Raw genomic sequence first — 15,009 nt, 5'->3', positions numbered from 1 at the left:
CAGAGGGAAGCCGGGCTCCCACACAGGCTGTGCCATGGAGACAGACCTCCGAGAAGCGGCTGGGGCTCATGTCACGGTCTTGCTGGTTGTGCAACCGGGTCACTTGTGTCCAGGGAGGGAGGCAAAGGGTAGGAGGTGGCGAGTGGAGGGGAGGGAAGGCCCACGCACTTCAAAGAAAACACTTTTTAACGGCCCACAAGTGTGGCTTTGACCGCGTCTTTCCTCTGCCGACCCTTCTGGGTTTTGAGGGCAACGTTTTCGGGCGTGGGCACAGGAAACGGCCCTGCGCCTCCCTGGTTTTGCCTCTCTGGTTTTGGGCAGCGCCCCCGAGGGCCCCCTGGGATGAGTGAGAGGACGGGGGCAGTCAGGCAAAGGTTAGGGAGGGAAGCAAAGCGGAGGCCCCGGACGGACGGGAGGGCTCCCTCCGGGAAATGTTTGTATTCCTCCTCCGAAGGGAGGGAGGGAGGACAAACAAGCTCTTTTGGTGCCTCCCGGGCAGCCAGCTTTGCGCGCTCCGGCGCAGCGCCCGCGCGGAGCAAGAGCTGAGCGAGGCTTGCAAGGAAAACGCGTCTCCCGATTCCTCTCCAGCATGAACCGCGCGGGGCCTGCCCGCCGCTTCCCACCCATGGCCACGTCCCAAAGCCTTGCGGGGCCACGCGCTCGGGCTCTCGGGGAGACGGGCAGCTCGTGACCCGCGCTCTGGAGTCGGGACCTCCCTGAGGCTCCGGTTTCCCGGCTGAAGGTGCCGCTCTCCGTGGGTCCGCGTGTGCAGCGGCTGCATCCACCACCCACCTGTGCGCTCGGTGGGCACCTGCATCCCGGGGTTGAGGAAGTTAGAAAAACTGCAGCAGGGGAGTGGCGGCTTTCAGATAAGCATCTGCGTCTCTGCGGGAGCCCCGGGAGCCTCCGGGGCACTCACTCGCCCGCCCGCCCGCCGACCGTCCGCCATGGACAACGGGTCGTGCTGCCTCATCCAGGGGGACCCCATCTCGCAGGTGATGCCGCCGCTGCTGGTCCTGTTCTTCGTGCTGGGCGCCCTGGGCAACGGCATGGCCCTGTGCGGCTTCTGCTTCTGCATGAAGACCTGGAAGCCCAGCACCATCTACCTGTTCAACCTGGCGGTGGCCGACTTCCTCCTCATGGTCTGCCTGCCCTTTCGGACCGACTACTACCGCCGGGACCGGCGCTGGGCCTTCGGGGACGCGCCCTGCCGGCTGGTGCTCTTCATGCTGGCCATGAACCGGGCCGGCAGCATCGTCTTCCTCACCGTGGTGGCTGTGGACCGCTACTTCAAGGTGGTGCACCCGCACCACGTGGCCAACGCCATCTCCAACCGCACGGCGGCCGGCGTGGCCTGCGCGCTCTGGGCCGTGGTCATCGTGGGCACGCTGTACCTGCTGCTGGAAAACCACCTGTGCGCGCAGGGCGGGGCCGAGTCCTGCGAGAGCTTCATCATGGAGTCGGCCAACGGCTGGCACGACATCATGTTCCAGCTGGAGTTCTTCCTGCCGCTGGGCATCATCCTGTTCTGCTCCGCCCGGGTCGTCTGGAGCCTGCGGCGGCGGCAGCAGCTGGCCCGGCAGGCGCGCATGCGGAAGGCCACGCGCTTCATCGCCGTGGTGGCCGCCGTGTTCATCACCTGCTACCTGCCCAGCGTGTCGGCGCGGCTCTACTTCCTCTGCACCGTGCCCTCCAGCGTCTGCGACCCCGCGGTGCACACGGCCCTCCACGTGACCCTCAGCCTCACCTACATGAACAGCATGCTGGACCCCCTGGTGTATTACTTCTCCAGCCCCTCGTTCCCCAAGATCTACGCGAAGCTCAAGGTGCGCAGCCTGAGGCCCAAGCGTGCGGGCCGCCCCGGGGCGCAGAGGCGGGAGGAGATGCCCATTTCCAATCTCTGCCGCCAGAGCTGCACCGGCGGCGGCGGCGTGGCCAACCACGTGCAGAGCCAACCTTGCCTGCCGTGAACCGGCGCTCAGACAGACGGACGGACAGACAGACGAACAAAAAAGGACAGGGTGGCGACTCAGCAGGACTCCCTGCTAAGGGGTAGGGAGGGGGCTTTGGAAGGGCCGTCGCCCCCTCACTCTGCTGGAGACCAAGTTCAGGCCACTGCGTTTTGGGAAGGTGCCGGCTGAGAAGTGAGTGGGTTGATTACAGTGACAGGACATTGTGTGTGTATCAGGGGCCTGTGTATGCTGGGTGGAGGGGGTGTGTGTGTGTGGAGGGGGGCGTCTGGGGAGGTTAGGAAGGGCTTGGCTCCTGTGTAATAGTAACTGGCGGAGGAAGTAGGCACAAGTGTTTGAACCTGTCCTGTTCTCTCTCTCCCCCCCGGGGAGTCGTGAACTTGATGACTTATCAGTATTTCCTATCCTTTGCCCTAAAACCCTTACTTGTCTTAGAAAAGAGAAACAGGACTAAGTCAGTACCTTTCTGTCGGGCGAGTGAGGCTCTGCAGATTGGAATGTCTTGATTCGGATGCTTTTCGTCTTCAAGGGAGGGAGGAGGAAGGGGGAGTGTGGGGGGGGGGGGAAGGACCCTCTGTTCATTTCTGGACTTCTCAGTAGCCCAAGAAGAAGGACAGCAAAACCATCCGCTCTGACCTCCTGGGAGCCCCCCATGTTTTCTGCAGCCTTTGCATTTCAAAGGACATGCTGTGGGGTATGTGTACCTGCCCTGTTTTTTCCGGGGGGGGGGGGGGGAGCTGAGTGCTTGAAGAAAATCCCACTGGCTTTGGGGGGTGCCAAGTGCCCTGTAACTGCCTCTACCTGCTTGTTGTGTGAGTATGAGTTGAAATTATTCGTTTGTCCTCCGGCCTTTACTGAATTCACATTCTGTGCCAGACACCGTGCTATGTCCCTTTTACCGGAAAGGTCGTTAGTCACTCCAATAAGACAGCAAGGCTTATTTTTTTTGGGGGGGGGGGGGAAGCAGAGAGGTTAATGACCCTCACCCTTTCAGTACAGTTCGTAGACCGGTTCCTGTAAACAGCAGTGTTTTCCTCTCACGGAGGGTTCTGCACAAACACCAAGGCGGGTTGGGGTCAAGTGTCCCTTATAAACTCGTAGGGCCCCCAAATCCAGATGACTCTACGACAAGACGGGCTGCTCTGCCCTGGATCAAGGACCGACCCCAAGCCAACCTCAGCTCCATTCTCAAGCCACGGGGCCATGAGAGTCGTTCTCAGGCACCTTCATCTCCACTTTCTCACACTCCCAGGGTGTTCGCTGCACCTAGGGATCTTCCTTACCAGCTTTTCGCTCTCCAAACACCCCTGCCGGCGATCTCAGAGGCATGGCCTTCGAGTGAGCTGTAGGAAGCAAAAGCATGAATCCCAACTCAACCACTTACTAGAGGTGTGATGTGGGGGCAGATTTTACTTAACCACGTTCAGCTTTCATTTCCTCACCCCTCAAGCAGGGGTAGAGATGGCATGATATTGACTTCAAAAGGTCCTTGGGCAGATTCAACACATTTAAGACCCTGAGGCATGGGGCCTTTGCTCACTGTTACAGTCCCAGTGCTTAGATGAGTGGCCACATATAGTAGTTGTTCGATAACTATCTGAATGAATAAGTGCATGGAAAACATTAAGCACAGTGTGTGGCAGTCAGGATTCAATATTATGGCTTTTTATGTTAACGCCAGAGTCCCTTGGCCTGGCCTGCGTCCTCTCGAAATCAGGGACCCCTTGGGGGATATTGGAGAGCCGGTTTGAGCCTGATCCCCACAGGCCAGGCTGAGGGGCCCCATCGGTGCACAGGGGCGGGGGGGGGGGCGGGGGCGGGCGCAGAGCCTCTAGTATGCATATAAGAACTTTGGTTAATCTCTTCTGTTTTCCCCCTCCCCCGTCCCCCCTCTCCTCTTCCCTCTGAGATTCATCAGTCTGTTCCATGTTTCCATGCCTGTGCATTGAGCATCTGCCCTCTGGTGGTCATTGTATGTCATAGCTACTGGTCTAACAGTCAGCCGGAAGCTTAGGCTTTTATATATATAGATACTTTACACATAATGAAATGGAAGCACATACATCATTTCCCTTGGGGTTCAGAGCCCCCCTAAGTAGCTGCTGCATGGCCACAACCAGAATTCTTCCACTCTCCAGCCACTTGGGGTGGAGTGAAGGCCAGGAGTCTTATCAGCATCAAAGACCCATATACCCCTCCTGATAGGAATTTGTGAAAACCCACACTTCTGCTTTTAATTCTATTCTTAGTTCTCATTCTCTCCCGGGCTGCTCCATGATTGCTTCATGTCAATAAAAATGGGTTCCTAAAGCAAGTTCGTGTCCCATGTGCCTGACACTATGTTCAATGACTCATAAGATTTTACCCTGCACAGGAAAAAAAGTCTAACCAATTCAAAAGCTCACGGTGGGCAGAGGTTCTCACTGCAAAACAGCAAGAGCAAATAAAAGAAAAATCAAACAAAAACCCAAAGGCAGACTCGACTCTAATTTTGCTTCCCTTTTTAAGTCCTGAGAATGTGACAAAAACCAAATCTTATCAAGAATCGTTTTTTCAGGCCCTGGCCGGGGAGCTCAGGTGGTTAGAGTGCTGTCCCGATTCCTCAAGGTTGTGGGTTCGATCCCAGGTCAGGGTACATACATGAATCAACCAATGAATACAGGAGTAAGTGGAAAAACAAGTCTATCTCTCTCTTGTCCTTTTCTCTCTCTCTCTCTCTCTCTCTCTCTCTCCCTCTCTCTCTCTTAAAAAATAAAAAAGGTCTTCGGAAATTGAAAGGAAGAGGAGGAAACTTTGTTGACAGATGGTTTAAATTACCTGGAATAGGGAAATGTAATCAACTTAGAAGAAACTTTGTTCCTCTTACTTAGGGTCTTTCAGGAAGTCACATAAACGCGAGTATTAGATCATATATTCTATGGAAATTGTATGAAAAAAAATAAAAGATACCTTTTATTGGTCCTGATAGTGTAAAAGATTCCAGTTCTGGTCTATTCTCAGAATGGCCTTCCTTCCCCTTTAGTAAAAGTGAAAGGATTAAAAAATAGACTTTAAAACAAAAGCTATAACAAGCGACAAAGAAGGACACAGCAATTCCACTTTCTGGGTATTTACCCAAAGAAACCTAAAACACCAAATTGAAAAGACATATGCATCCCAGCATTATTGACAATAGCCAAGATATGGCAGCAACCTCAGTGTCCATCACTAGGTGAATGGATGGATAAAGAAGTGGTGCATATATACAAGGGGATATGACTCCGCCATAAAAAAGAATGAAATCTCACCATCTGCAGCAACATGGATGGACCTGGAGGCTATTGCGCTCCGTGAACTAAGTCAAAGACAAATGCCAGATGATTTCACTTACGTGTGGAATCTAAAAACCAAAATAAACAAACAAGCAGAACAGAAACAGACTCATAGATACAGAGAACATTTTAACGGTTGCCAAGTGGAAGGGGGGTTTAGAGGGATGGGTGAAAAAGGTGAAGGGATTAAGAAGTACAAATTGGAGCCCTGGCTGGTTGCTCAGTGGTTAGAGCATTGGCCCCAGGACGGAAGGGTCTCGGGTTTGATTCCCAGTTAAGGGCACGTACCTCGGCTGCAGGCTTGATCCCCCCCCCGAGTCAGGGCACATGCAGGTGGCAACCAATCAATGTGTCTCTCTCACTTCCTTGTCTCTCTCTCTCTCTCTCTTTCTCTCTCTCACCCTCCTCCCTCACTTCCACTCTTTCTAAAAATCAATGGAAAATGTCTTCAGGTGCAGATTTAAAAAAAAGAAGTACAAATTGGTGGTTACAGAATAGTCATGGGGGTGTGAAGTACAGGCTAGGAATAGAGTCAGTAATATTGTAACAACCATGCACAGTTCCAGACGGGTATTATGTTTATCGGGTGATTACTTCATAAGTTACATAAATGCCTAATCACAAGGTTGCACTAATATAATATGTCAACTGTAATTTTAAAATAAAAATATATTTTGAAGGGTTAATGAGGTCTGAAGTCGCAGGGGCTGCTGAGAGCGGATTAGAACGAGGGGTCAAAGCCGACTGTTGAAGGTTCTAGAACACAGTGGGCACGTGACCACGCATGGTCTCAGCCTGCTTGCCTTTCAGCCCTTCTGCTCCACGGAGGTTTCCAATGAGTCAGGACCCCATCGCGGCAGTGAGTGCATCAATGGCCGCGGGACCAGCTCCACGATGTGCCGGGCGGACCCCATGCAAAATGAAAATGTAAGGCCCCTTGTTCAAAATAATATTAAGAATTTTAAGGTGGCCAAAACCGGTTTGGCTCAGTGGCTAGAGCGTCGGCCTGCGGACTGAAAGGTCCCAGGTTCGATTCCGGTCAAGAGCATGTACCTGGGTTTCAGGCACATCCCCAGTGGGAGATGTGCAGGAGGCAGCTGATCGATGTTTCTCTCTCATCGATGTTTCTAACTCTCTTTCTCCCTTCCTCTCTGTAAAAAATCAATAAAATAGAAAAAAAAAGAGTAAATATTTAAAAAAAAAAAAAAGAATTTTAAGGTGGTGACAGCAGAGCATTACACTAAACAAAGGACCCTCCTGAGCTCATCCATAAAACTGGGGTCCTAAATTTTATACAGATGGATAGGTGGATAGCAAGATAGAAGATAGATAGATAGCTATTGAGGTGGAATAAACAGATGGCCTCACATATGAGCCTCATACATATTAGCATTCAGTGATGAGACAGTAGGAGTGGGAAGGGGTCAATGTTTTATTTCTTGTGAAGGTTCATTCATTCATTCATTCATTCCCTCTTTCAGGGAACACTTTTTAGGCACCAGCTCAGTACCAGGCACAGTAGAAACACAATGGAAAACATAGCTCCGGACCCCATGGGTTCTACTGTAGAAACGAAGGGGGAAAAAATAAGCTCTCCTTGCAGGGTAACTGTGATGAATGTGGGTGACATGGGCTCTACAGGAGAACCCAGCCCTTAATCCTGGCTTAGGTGGGGGGAGGCCTCTCAGAGGAAGTGACTCATGAGCTGAGGCCTGAGGGATGGGAAGGAGGGAGGCCAGCAGATGACTCGGTGGGGAAAGGTAAGGCAGTTAGAGCGCAGGGAGGCGGGAAGCAGAGCGGGGAACTGCGGGAAACCCGTGGGCCAGGAGCTGGAAGCCCAGGCTGGGCCGCAGCAACGGGAGAGTCCTGCAGGAGAGAAGGGGCCGGAGGTTCGTGAATAGCCTTTTAGATTTCATTCTTTTTAAAAAATATATCTTTTTACTGATTTCAGAGAGGAAGGGAGAGGGAGGGAGAGATAGAAACATCAATGATGAGAGAGAATCATTCATTGGCTGCCTCCTGCACGCCCCCTACTGGGGATCGAGCTCACACCTGGGCATGTGCCCAGTCCGGGAATCGAATTCCGAAAGGTCGATCGATGCTCAACTACTGAGCCACGCTGGTCGGGCCAGTTTTCATTCTTTAAAATAATAATAATAATAATAATAATGCAATGTATTTGATTACAGAAGGCATATGTATGGTTTTTGTTCAAAATTCAGACACAAATATATAAAGTAAGAAGTAAAAGTCTCACCCTGGCCGGTGCGGCTTGGTTAATAGAGTGTCGGCCTGCACTCCAGAGGGCCTTGGTGCATTTTGTGTTAATTTTGGGGTACAGTGCAAGGAAGGGGCCCAACTTCACTCTTTTGCATGTGGCTATCCGATTGTCCCAGCATTATTTATTTACTTATTTATTCATTTATTTGAAAGAGAGAGGGAGAGAAACGCAGGTATGTGCCCTTGACCAGGAATCAAACCCGCGGGCGGACGCTCTAACCATTGTGCACACCGGCTAGGGCCCTATTATTCTTAATTTAAAAAAAAATTAGTTCCACCCAGTCCGTTGGCACACATTCAAGCTGCAATACGGTCACTAGGCGCGGAGACTCAAGTGCACCGTGCAAGTCATGGGTGATAGGTGAACTTTCCTCAAAGCCCAGCGGAGCCACTGCCGTGGCTGTCGACATGATTCATTAGAACCAGTTTCTGTACAGCTCATGCGCTGGTCAGGAAAAGAACAAATACGTAAGTGGAGGGTGCACGCAAGACAAAACATGCCCGCGGCGAAGGGAGGCCAGGAACGCCGCAGCAGGCCCCCAAGCCGAATGGGGGGCGGGGGCCGAGTTGACATTCTGCCCGAGTACCCTGAGCTTTGGTTTAGAACAGCGATTTCCACCCTTTTTCCTCTCGTGCGCACATCAACTAATGACTGAAACTCTGTGGCACACCAGGAAGGGAATTTTTTTGCTGATCTGACAAAAATTTAAAAAAATAAGAAGGTATAATTTTGTTTCGTTCACACCGGACAGCTATTGTTGTGTTGGCTGTTGCCATGTTTTAATCTGACAACCTAAGGTGAAGAGAGGGCAGCGCCCCTGGCGGCAGGGGCAGGTACTGCGTGTTTGACAGCCTGCTGCATGCCCGCCGATTGACAAATCCCTGGTTTGGAATCGTAGGACGTGAGAACTTGGGAGGAAGCTTGAAGTGCATCCTGTCATTTGCAGGTGAGGAAGCGGAGGGGTTCGGAGCTGGTTCAGGACAAAGCCAGAGCCACCGGCCTTTCCAGCTTTTCTCTCTTTTTCAAGCTTAAAAATATATTGGTTATTCTTGTCTAATTTTGTCCACGACAACGAATTGATTTTTTTCTTTCTCTCTCTGTCTCTGAAATCAATCAATAAAAAGCAAAAACCTACACAAATATTATAGAATTGTAAAATGTAGAAAGGGAGGGTCCCTTGCAAACTTTCGCTCCCAGAAATAACGTACTGGTTGGTTTCTCTGATATGTGGTTAACCAAGACCCTTAGGATGACTGTACGAGCATCACTGACAAGTCCACATCTGGGATGGCCACAGGCAGCAAGGCCGGGAAGCAAATGCCAATCATTTCCCGGGAGACTAAGACGCCAACACAGCAAGCGCGACCTCAGTCCAGCGCAGCCTCGCGGACGAGGCAACGTGTGCTATGGTCGGGACACAGGCTTCGGTGCCAGGGCCGGTCCACACCCACCCTCTGCTCTTTTCTTTTTTCTTTAAATATATTTTTATTGATTTCAGAGAGGGAGAGAGAAACATCAATGCTGAGAGGGAATCGTTGATCGGCTGCCTCATGCATGCCCTCCACTGGGGATGGAGCCCACAACCTGGGCATGTGCCCTTGACCGGAATGGAACCCAGGACCCCTCAGTCCGACGCTCTATCCACTGAGCCAAACCAGCCAGGGCCCACGCTCTGCTCTTATTGGCCGTGTAGCCTTGAATACATGACCAACCTCTCTGAGCCGCACTTTCCTCATTTTGAAACCTGAGTCAGTAATAGTTCCTACCTCCCGCACCGCAGGTGAGATAAGACAAGAGAGTGCATTTAAGGCACCGAGCGTGGGGTCTGACACATTGGAAGCTCCCAGTAACATCGGTGCAAACATCACCTTTATCATCGTCTTCATCATCAAGTGTGTCTGGTTCCTGGGAGTCTAGTATTAGATCATCCTGACTAATCCACTATCGAGAGTCTACCAACCTCTACTATTGAACCTGGGCGTGCAACTTAAAAAAAACTGAAAAAACAACTTTCCTATTATATATATATACTAGGGGCCCGGTGCATGAAATTCGTGCACTGGGTGTGGGGAGGAGGGAGAGTGTCCCTCAGCCCAGCCTGCCCCCTCTCACATACTGGGAGCCCTCAGGCGTTGACCCCCATCACCCTCCGATCGCCTGATCGGCCCCTTGCCCAGGCCTGACACCTCCGCCAGAGGTGTCAGGCTTGGACAGGGGACCCCCATCTCCCCCCAATCACTGGCTCTGGCCCCCGCCCAGGCCTGAGGCCTCTGGCCCAGGAATTATGCCTGGGCAGGGGACCCCCATCTCCCTCTGATCACTTGCTCCACCCCCCGCCCAAGCCTGACGCCTCTGACCCAGGCTTCAGGCCTGGGCAAGGGGACCATCACATCCCCCCAATCCCCGGCTCCGCCCCCCACCCAGGCCTGATGCCTCGGCCAGAGGAGTTGACCCTCATCACCCTCCAATCACCAATCACCGGATCGGCCCCTTGACCAGGCCTGAGGCCTCCGGCAGAGGTATCAGGCCTGGGAAGGGGACCCCCAGCTCCCCGCGGTTGCAGGCTCCGCCCCTGCCCAGGCCTAACGCCTCTGGCCTAGGCGTCTGGCCCAGGCAGCGGGGACCTGCAGTGGCAGCGGGGGGCGCCGCGATCGTGGGCTTCGCTTTAGGCCCAGGCAAGGGACCCCTAGCTCCTGGGACTGCCAGCTTCGACCGTGCCCAGCTCCCATCGCTGGCTCCACCCCTACTTCCTGCTATCACTGGCCAGGGCGGCAAAGGCGCCTGATTCTCTGATCATGGCTGGGGCCGCCTTTGCCCTGCCCCCCAGCTCTTAGCTCCCCCCTGGGTTTCTGATCACTGTCAGTGGCAGGGGGCTTCTTCCTGCTTTCCCTTTCGCCTCCCTGCATTGTGCCTACATATGCAAATTAGCCGCCATCTTGTTGGCAGTTAACTGCCAATCTTAGTTGGCAGTTAATTTGCATATAGCCCTGATTAGCCAATGAAAACGGTATCGCCGTACGCCAATTACCATTTTTCTCTTTTATTAGTGTAGATATGAGAATCATTGATTGACTGCATACGCCCCACACTGGGGATTGAGCCTGCAACCCAGGCCTGTGTTCTGACTGGAAATCGAACCGTGACCTCCTGGTTCATAGGTCAATGCTTTAACCCCTGAGCCACCACCAGCTGGGCAACTTTCCTATTTCTAACTCCAAGTAGAAGCAATTTAGAAACTTGTAGCAAAGCAAGAAGTTGACAGACCCAAATGTCACGGGTAGAAACGTTCTGCAGCCTTACGCCCAATTATACCAAAAAGCAAAGAAATGATGCGTGAAACGGTGACCGGCTTCGAAGCAAGAGTTCAAAGTCCTCTTAGGTCCTGTCATTCTGAGTTCAATTATAAAAAAAAAAAAAAAAAAAAAAGAGGGGGCTTTTAAAATATCACACGCTGCCGAAACCGGTTTGGCTCAGTGGATAGAGCGTCGGCCTGCGGACTGAAGGGTCCCAGGTTCGATTCCGGTCAAGGGCATGTACCTGGGTTGTGGGCATATCCCCAGTAGGGGATGTGCAGGAGGCGGCTGATCGATGTTTCTCTCTCATCGATGTTTCTGACTCTCTATCTCTCTCCCTTCCTCTCTGTAAAAAATCAATAAAATATATTTTAAAAAAATAAAATTAAAAAATAAAATAAAATATCACACGTTAAGCGGGGGCCGGCTGTGCGGGGACGGGGGTACACAGGAACTCCCTGCACTTTCTGCTCGATTTGGCTGAGAAGCTCAAACTGCTCTCACAAACAAAGCTTGCTAATGTTTTAAAAAATCACGTACTTGGACATAAATCACTTGAGCAGGAAAGCGTATCGAAATCTAACACGAACAAAAAACCTCGGCTGGTTGTAACATATCCCTGGCAGGGCTCCCACCGTCTTAGGAAATTTTATGCTACTCTCAAGTTGCTTTTTTTTTTTTTTTTCTTTTGCAAAAGTAGAAATTCATTGCAGAGTCCTGGAGAAGCCAACCCATTGCTTGGGCCGAGAAGATGGGCCTGGGGGACATAACACCCACGTCACGTGTCCTCATGAAATAGACAATGACTGTGATCTCCGCGTCTCCAAAGGAAACCACACACCTGCTGCTCCCTAACCCACGTGCGTGCGAACATGCCTCCCTGTTCTTAATGTTTCTGGAAAACCAGGCTGCTTAGCCCAGTGAGTCGTTGTCGCTATGGGCGTGAGCCGACCCCACGGCAGGGAATCCGTCTCCCGCACTGAGCAGGCAGCAGACAGGCTTGCAGAGGGATGCCCTGCGCGGCTCCGTCACTCCCCACGACGGGCGGCTTGCCCAAACCCATCCTTTACATTTAGAACGTTTTGTGGGTTCCTGTCGGCCCAGGGGATTTTTATTACTTATTTATGCAAACAGCCGGTTGCCTAAGAGCCTTGCCGGCTTTTTTTTTTTTTTTTTTTTAGCGATTTCGTAGTTTCCTGGTAACCATTCAGTCATCTATTTCAACACCCCGACGTGACATAAAGGCGGGCGGCGAAGCTCACGTCCTCCACACAGACACACACCTCCCTCCGTGAGCACAGCCTAGGTGAGGCGCTCCCCGCGCCAAGAGCCAGCCAAGAGCCAGCCGGCCGGCCGGCCGCCGCCCCTCATGCAGCCGCACCACCCGCACGACCGGGAGACTCACTTTCTGCCCATCGACAACAAGAACTGCTGTGTGTTCCGGGATGACTTCATCGCCAAAGTCCTGCCGCCCGTGTTGGGGCTGGAGTTTGTGTTTGGGCTCCTGGGCAATGGCCTGGCCCTGTGGATCTTCTGCTTCCACCTCAAGTCCTGGAAGTCCAGCCGGATCTTCCTATTCAACTTGGCCGTGGCCGACTTCCTCCTGATCATCTGCCTGCCGTTCCTGATGGACAACTACATGAGGAAGTGGGACTGGAAGTTCGGGGACGTCCCCTGCCGGCTGATGCTCTTCATGCTGGCCATGAACCGCCAAGGGAGCATCATCTTCCTCACCGTGGTGGCCGTGGACAGGTACTTCCGGGTGGTCCACCCCCACCACGCCCTCAACAAGATCTCCAACCGGAAGGCGGCCATCGTCTCCTGCTTCCTGTGGGCCCTCACCATCGGCCTGACGGTGCACCTCCTGTACAAGAAGATGCTGGTCAAGAACCACGACGCCTACCTGTGCAGCAGCTTCAGCATCTGCAATACCTTCCGCTGGCACGACGCCATGTTCCTCCTGGAGTTCTTCCTGCCCCTGGGCATCATCCTCTTCTGCTCCATCCGCATCGTCTGGAGCCTGCGGCAGCGGCAGATGGACCGGCACACCAAGATCAAGAGGGCCATCACCTTCATCATGGTGGTGGCTATCGTCTTCGTCATCTGCTTCCTGCCCAGCGTGGCCGTGCGCATCCGAATCTTCTGGCTCCTGCACACGATGGACAACTACGTGACGGAAGAGACCTGCGGCATCTACCGCTCGGTGGACCTGGCGTTCTTCATCACCCTCAGCTTCACCTACATGAACAGCATGCTGGACCCTCTGGTGTACTATTTCTCCAGCCCGTCTTTCCCCAACTTCTTCTCCGCCTTGATCCACCGCTGCTTCCGCAAGAAGAAGCCGGAGGAGCCGGATAATAACCGGAGCACAAGCATCGAGCTCACGGGGGACCTGAGTGCGTCCAGGAGCGTCCCGGGCGCTCTGATGGCCGAATCCGGGGAGCCGTGGAGCCCCTCTTACCTGACGGCAGCCTCTCGCTAAGCAGCCAAGGAGGGAGACTGTCACCAAGAACCAACATCTCTGGAGAAACCGTGCCGTGCGGCCGGTGCCCAGAGGAACACCATGAAGCACGGCCTGCGGTTTCTGGGCCCGGCCCGGCCCGGCCCGGAGGACCTGACTCAGAGGATCGGTGTGGGTGGAGTGGGCCGCTTGCTGCAGGGACGGCAGACATCTCGGAGGAACAGAGAGCGAAACTTCCGCTCCATCCTGGACACCCGCGGAACTGAAGGCGGCAAAACTGTCCAGGTTCCCTGCCCAGCGAAGTGGGAGCCACAGAGACGCCGATCGGTCGGCACCTGTGATTCATGGGGCGTCTGCCCTTCGCCTGCCTGAGGCTTGGCTGGTTCTCAGCTCCTGGGGCCCGTGCCTGGCCTGTTCCCGGCTCCGGCTGGGGAAAGGAGAACGAAGTGATTGGAGAGGAGTTGCCGCTCCTGGCGGGAGCCCAGGCATCGTTTCCCAAGGCCTCGACCACCTGGGGTTCTTTGGGATCAATTCATCTTGCAGCCAAGCTTTAGCAGAACTGGACTAGACAGACTCATGAACTTTGGTTAACATCCCAGGTCCCCGCGGTGATAAGAAGGGGGTTGGCCCGAGAGAGACAGTGTTACTAAGGGAAGGAAACGGCATTTGTGCTGCAGCCGGCAATTAATCCATTCCTCCCTGTTGACACGCATTGGAAGGCTGAGCCCTTAAAAAGGCTTCAGGGAAAAGAGCTGCTCCCACCTGTTTGCTTTTGTCATTAAAAGGGAGCTGCCGGCTGGCTGCCGGTGGCCGGTGGCCCGGGAAGATGCCTCCCGGCTCATTTGCGTGTGTTTCTGTACTTGTGAGAAATCCACCCCGTCCATACAACTTGGAAGTGGGACACAGTCTGGGCTTGCATGTGTCTGGGTGACAGGTCACAGAAATGGGAATGCTTGCTCAAGCAGGGACCTTTATGGGTTGTGAACTGTGTCCTGGTAGAAAAATATCGTCTCCTGTAATGTGAGAAGGCCGAGGACGCTGAGACAGCGAAGTTAAAATTCCACATGCATTGGGGCCAGGGCAGGCAGGCCAGGGCATAAGTAAAAACCACTCCGTTCGGAAGGATAGTTGCAGACAGGAGTGCAAGAACAGATTGCCCTTGCGTTTGTTTAGATTTCAGTGAATATTGCTCTTCTTATTTGTGTATTTTAAAAACTTATTTGTGTATATTAACCAATCTTTCCCCCCTCTTCCCCCAACAAAATCAATAAAAACTTAAAAATAAAATGGAAAAGAAAAAAAAGGAATCAGGCCGGACTGGGGTTTGCATAGAAGGGGGAAGACAGCTTCCCGTGGAGTCCCTGCTGCCGCGGAAGGGAGATGTGCGGTTTGAGGCGGTGGTGCGTCCAAGTTTCTGTTACGCCTTCATTTCCAGCTTCTCGATTCTTCAGCAAGACAGGTTTGCTCTCACGCCCTGACTGGGAGGCAGATAAGATATGCAGATATGCAGGCTCCCAGCTGAATGGCAGTCAATCTCCCTTGAATTGCACGTTTTCAGAGCACTTTGTTTATCTGGTTCTCCAATCAGCTCCTAGGGGTAGAAAGTTAAAAGCAGGGGTCACCTGAAGAGGAAGAAAGACATGGCAGAGAGGAGCCCCAGGGGTGGGGGGGGAGGGGGGCTGGGCGGGGCCTG

The 15,009-nt window shown here is 53.1% G+C and overlaps 2 protein-coding genes across 2 annotated transcripts; both read left to right on the top strand.

Annotated features, from left to right (window-relative positions):
• Nucleotides 1–947: 947 nt before the first annotated feature.
• HCAR1 (hydroxycarboxylic acid receptor 1) lies at nucleotides 948–1,970 on the top strand (the record flags this gene model as incomplete). Its single annotated transcript, XM_081114045.1, has 1 exon — nucleotides 948–1,970. One exon carries the CDS (start codon nucleotides 948–950, stop codon nucleotides 1,968–1,970), a length of 1,023 nt encoding a protein of 340 aa, XP_080970171.1.
• A 10,061-nt stretch (nucleotides 1,971–12,031) lies between these two features.
• On the top strand, nucleotides 12,032–14,639 carry LOC308535383 (hydroxycarboxylic acid receptor 2-like). The gene has a single exon (XM_081114253.1). The coding sequence runs from the start codon at nucleotides 12,225–12,227 to the stop codon at nucleotides 13,335–13,337; it is 1,113 nt and encodes a 370-aa protein (XP_080970379.1). The 5' UTR covers nucleotides 12,032–12,224; the 3' UTR covers nucleotides 13,338–14,639.
• Nucleotides 14,640–15,009: the final 370 nt, after the last annotated feature.

Source organism: Myotis nattereri, assembly GCF_964212035.1.
Source record: "Myotis nattereri genome assembly, chromosome: 19".
NCBI lineage: Eukaryota > Metazoa > Chordata > Mammalia > Chiroptera > Vespertilionidae > Myotis > Myotis nattereri.
The sequence above is the reverse complement of the archived record's forward strand: the minus strand, read 5'-3'. Positions and strand labels throughout refer to the sequence as shown.

Excerpts from the sequence above, each read along its gene's own strand:
- LOC308535383 (XM_081114253.1), top strand. The coding sequence starts at position 12,225 with ATGCAGCCGCACCACCCGCACGACCGGGAGACTCACTTTCTGCCCATC.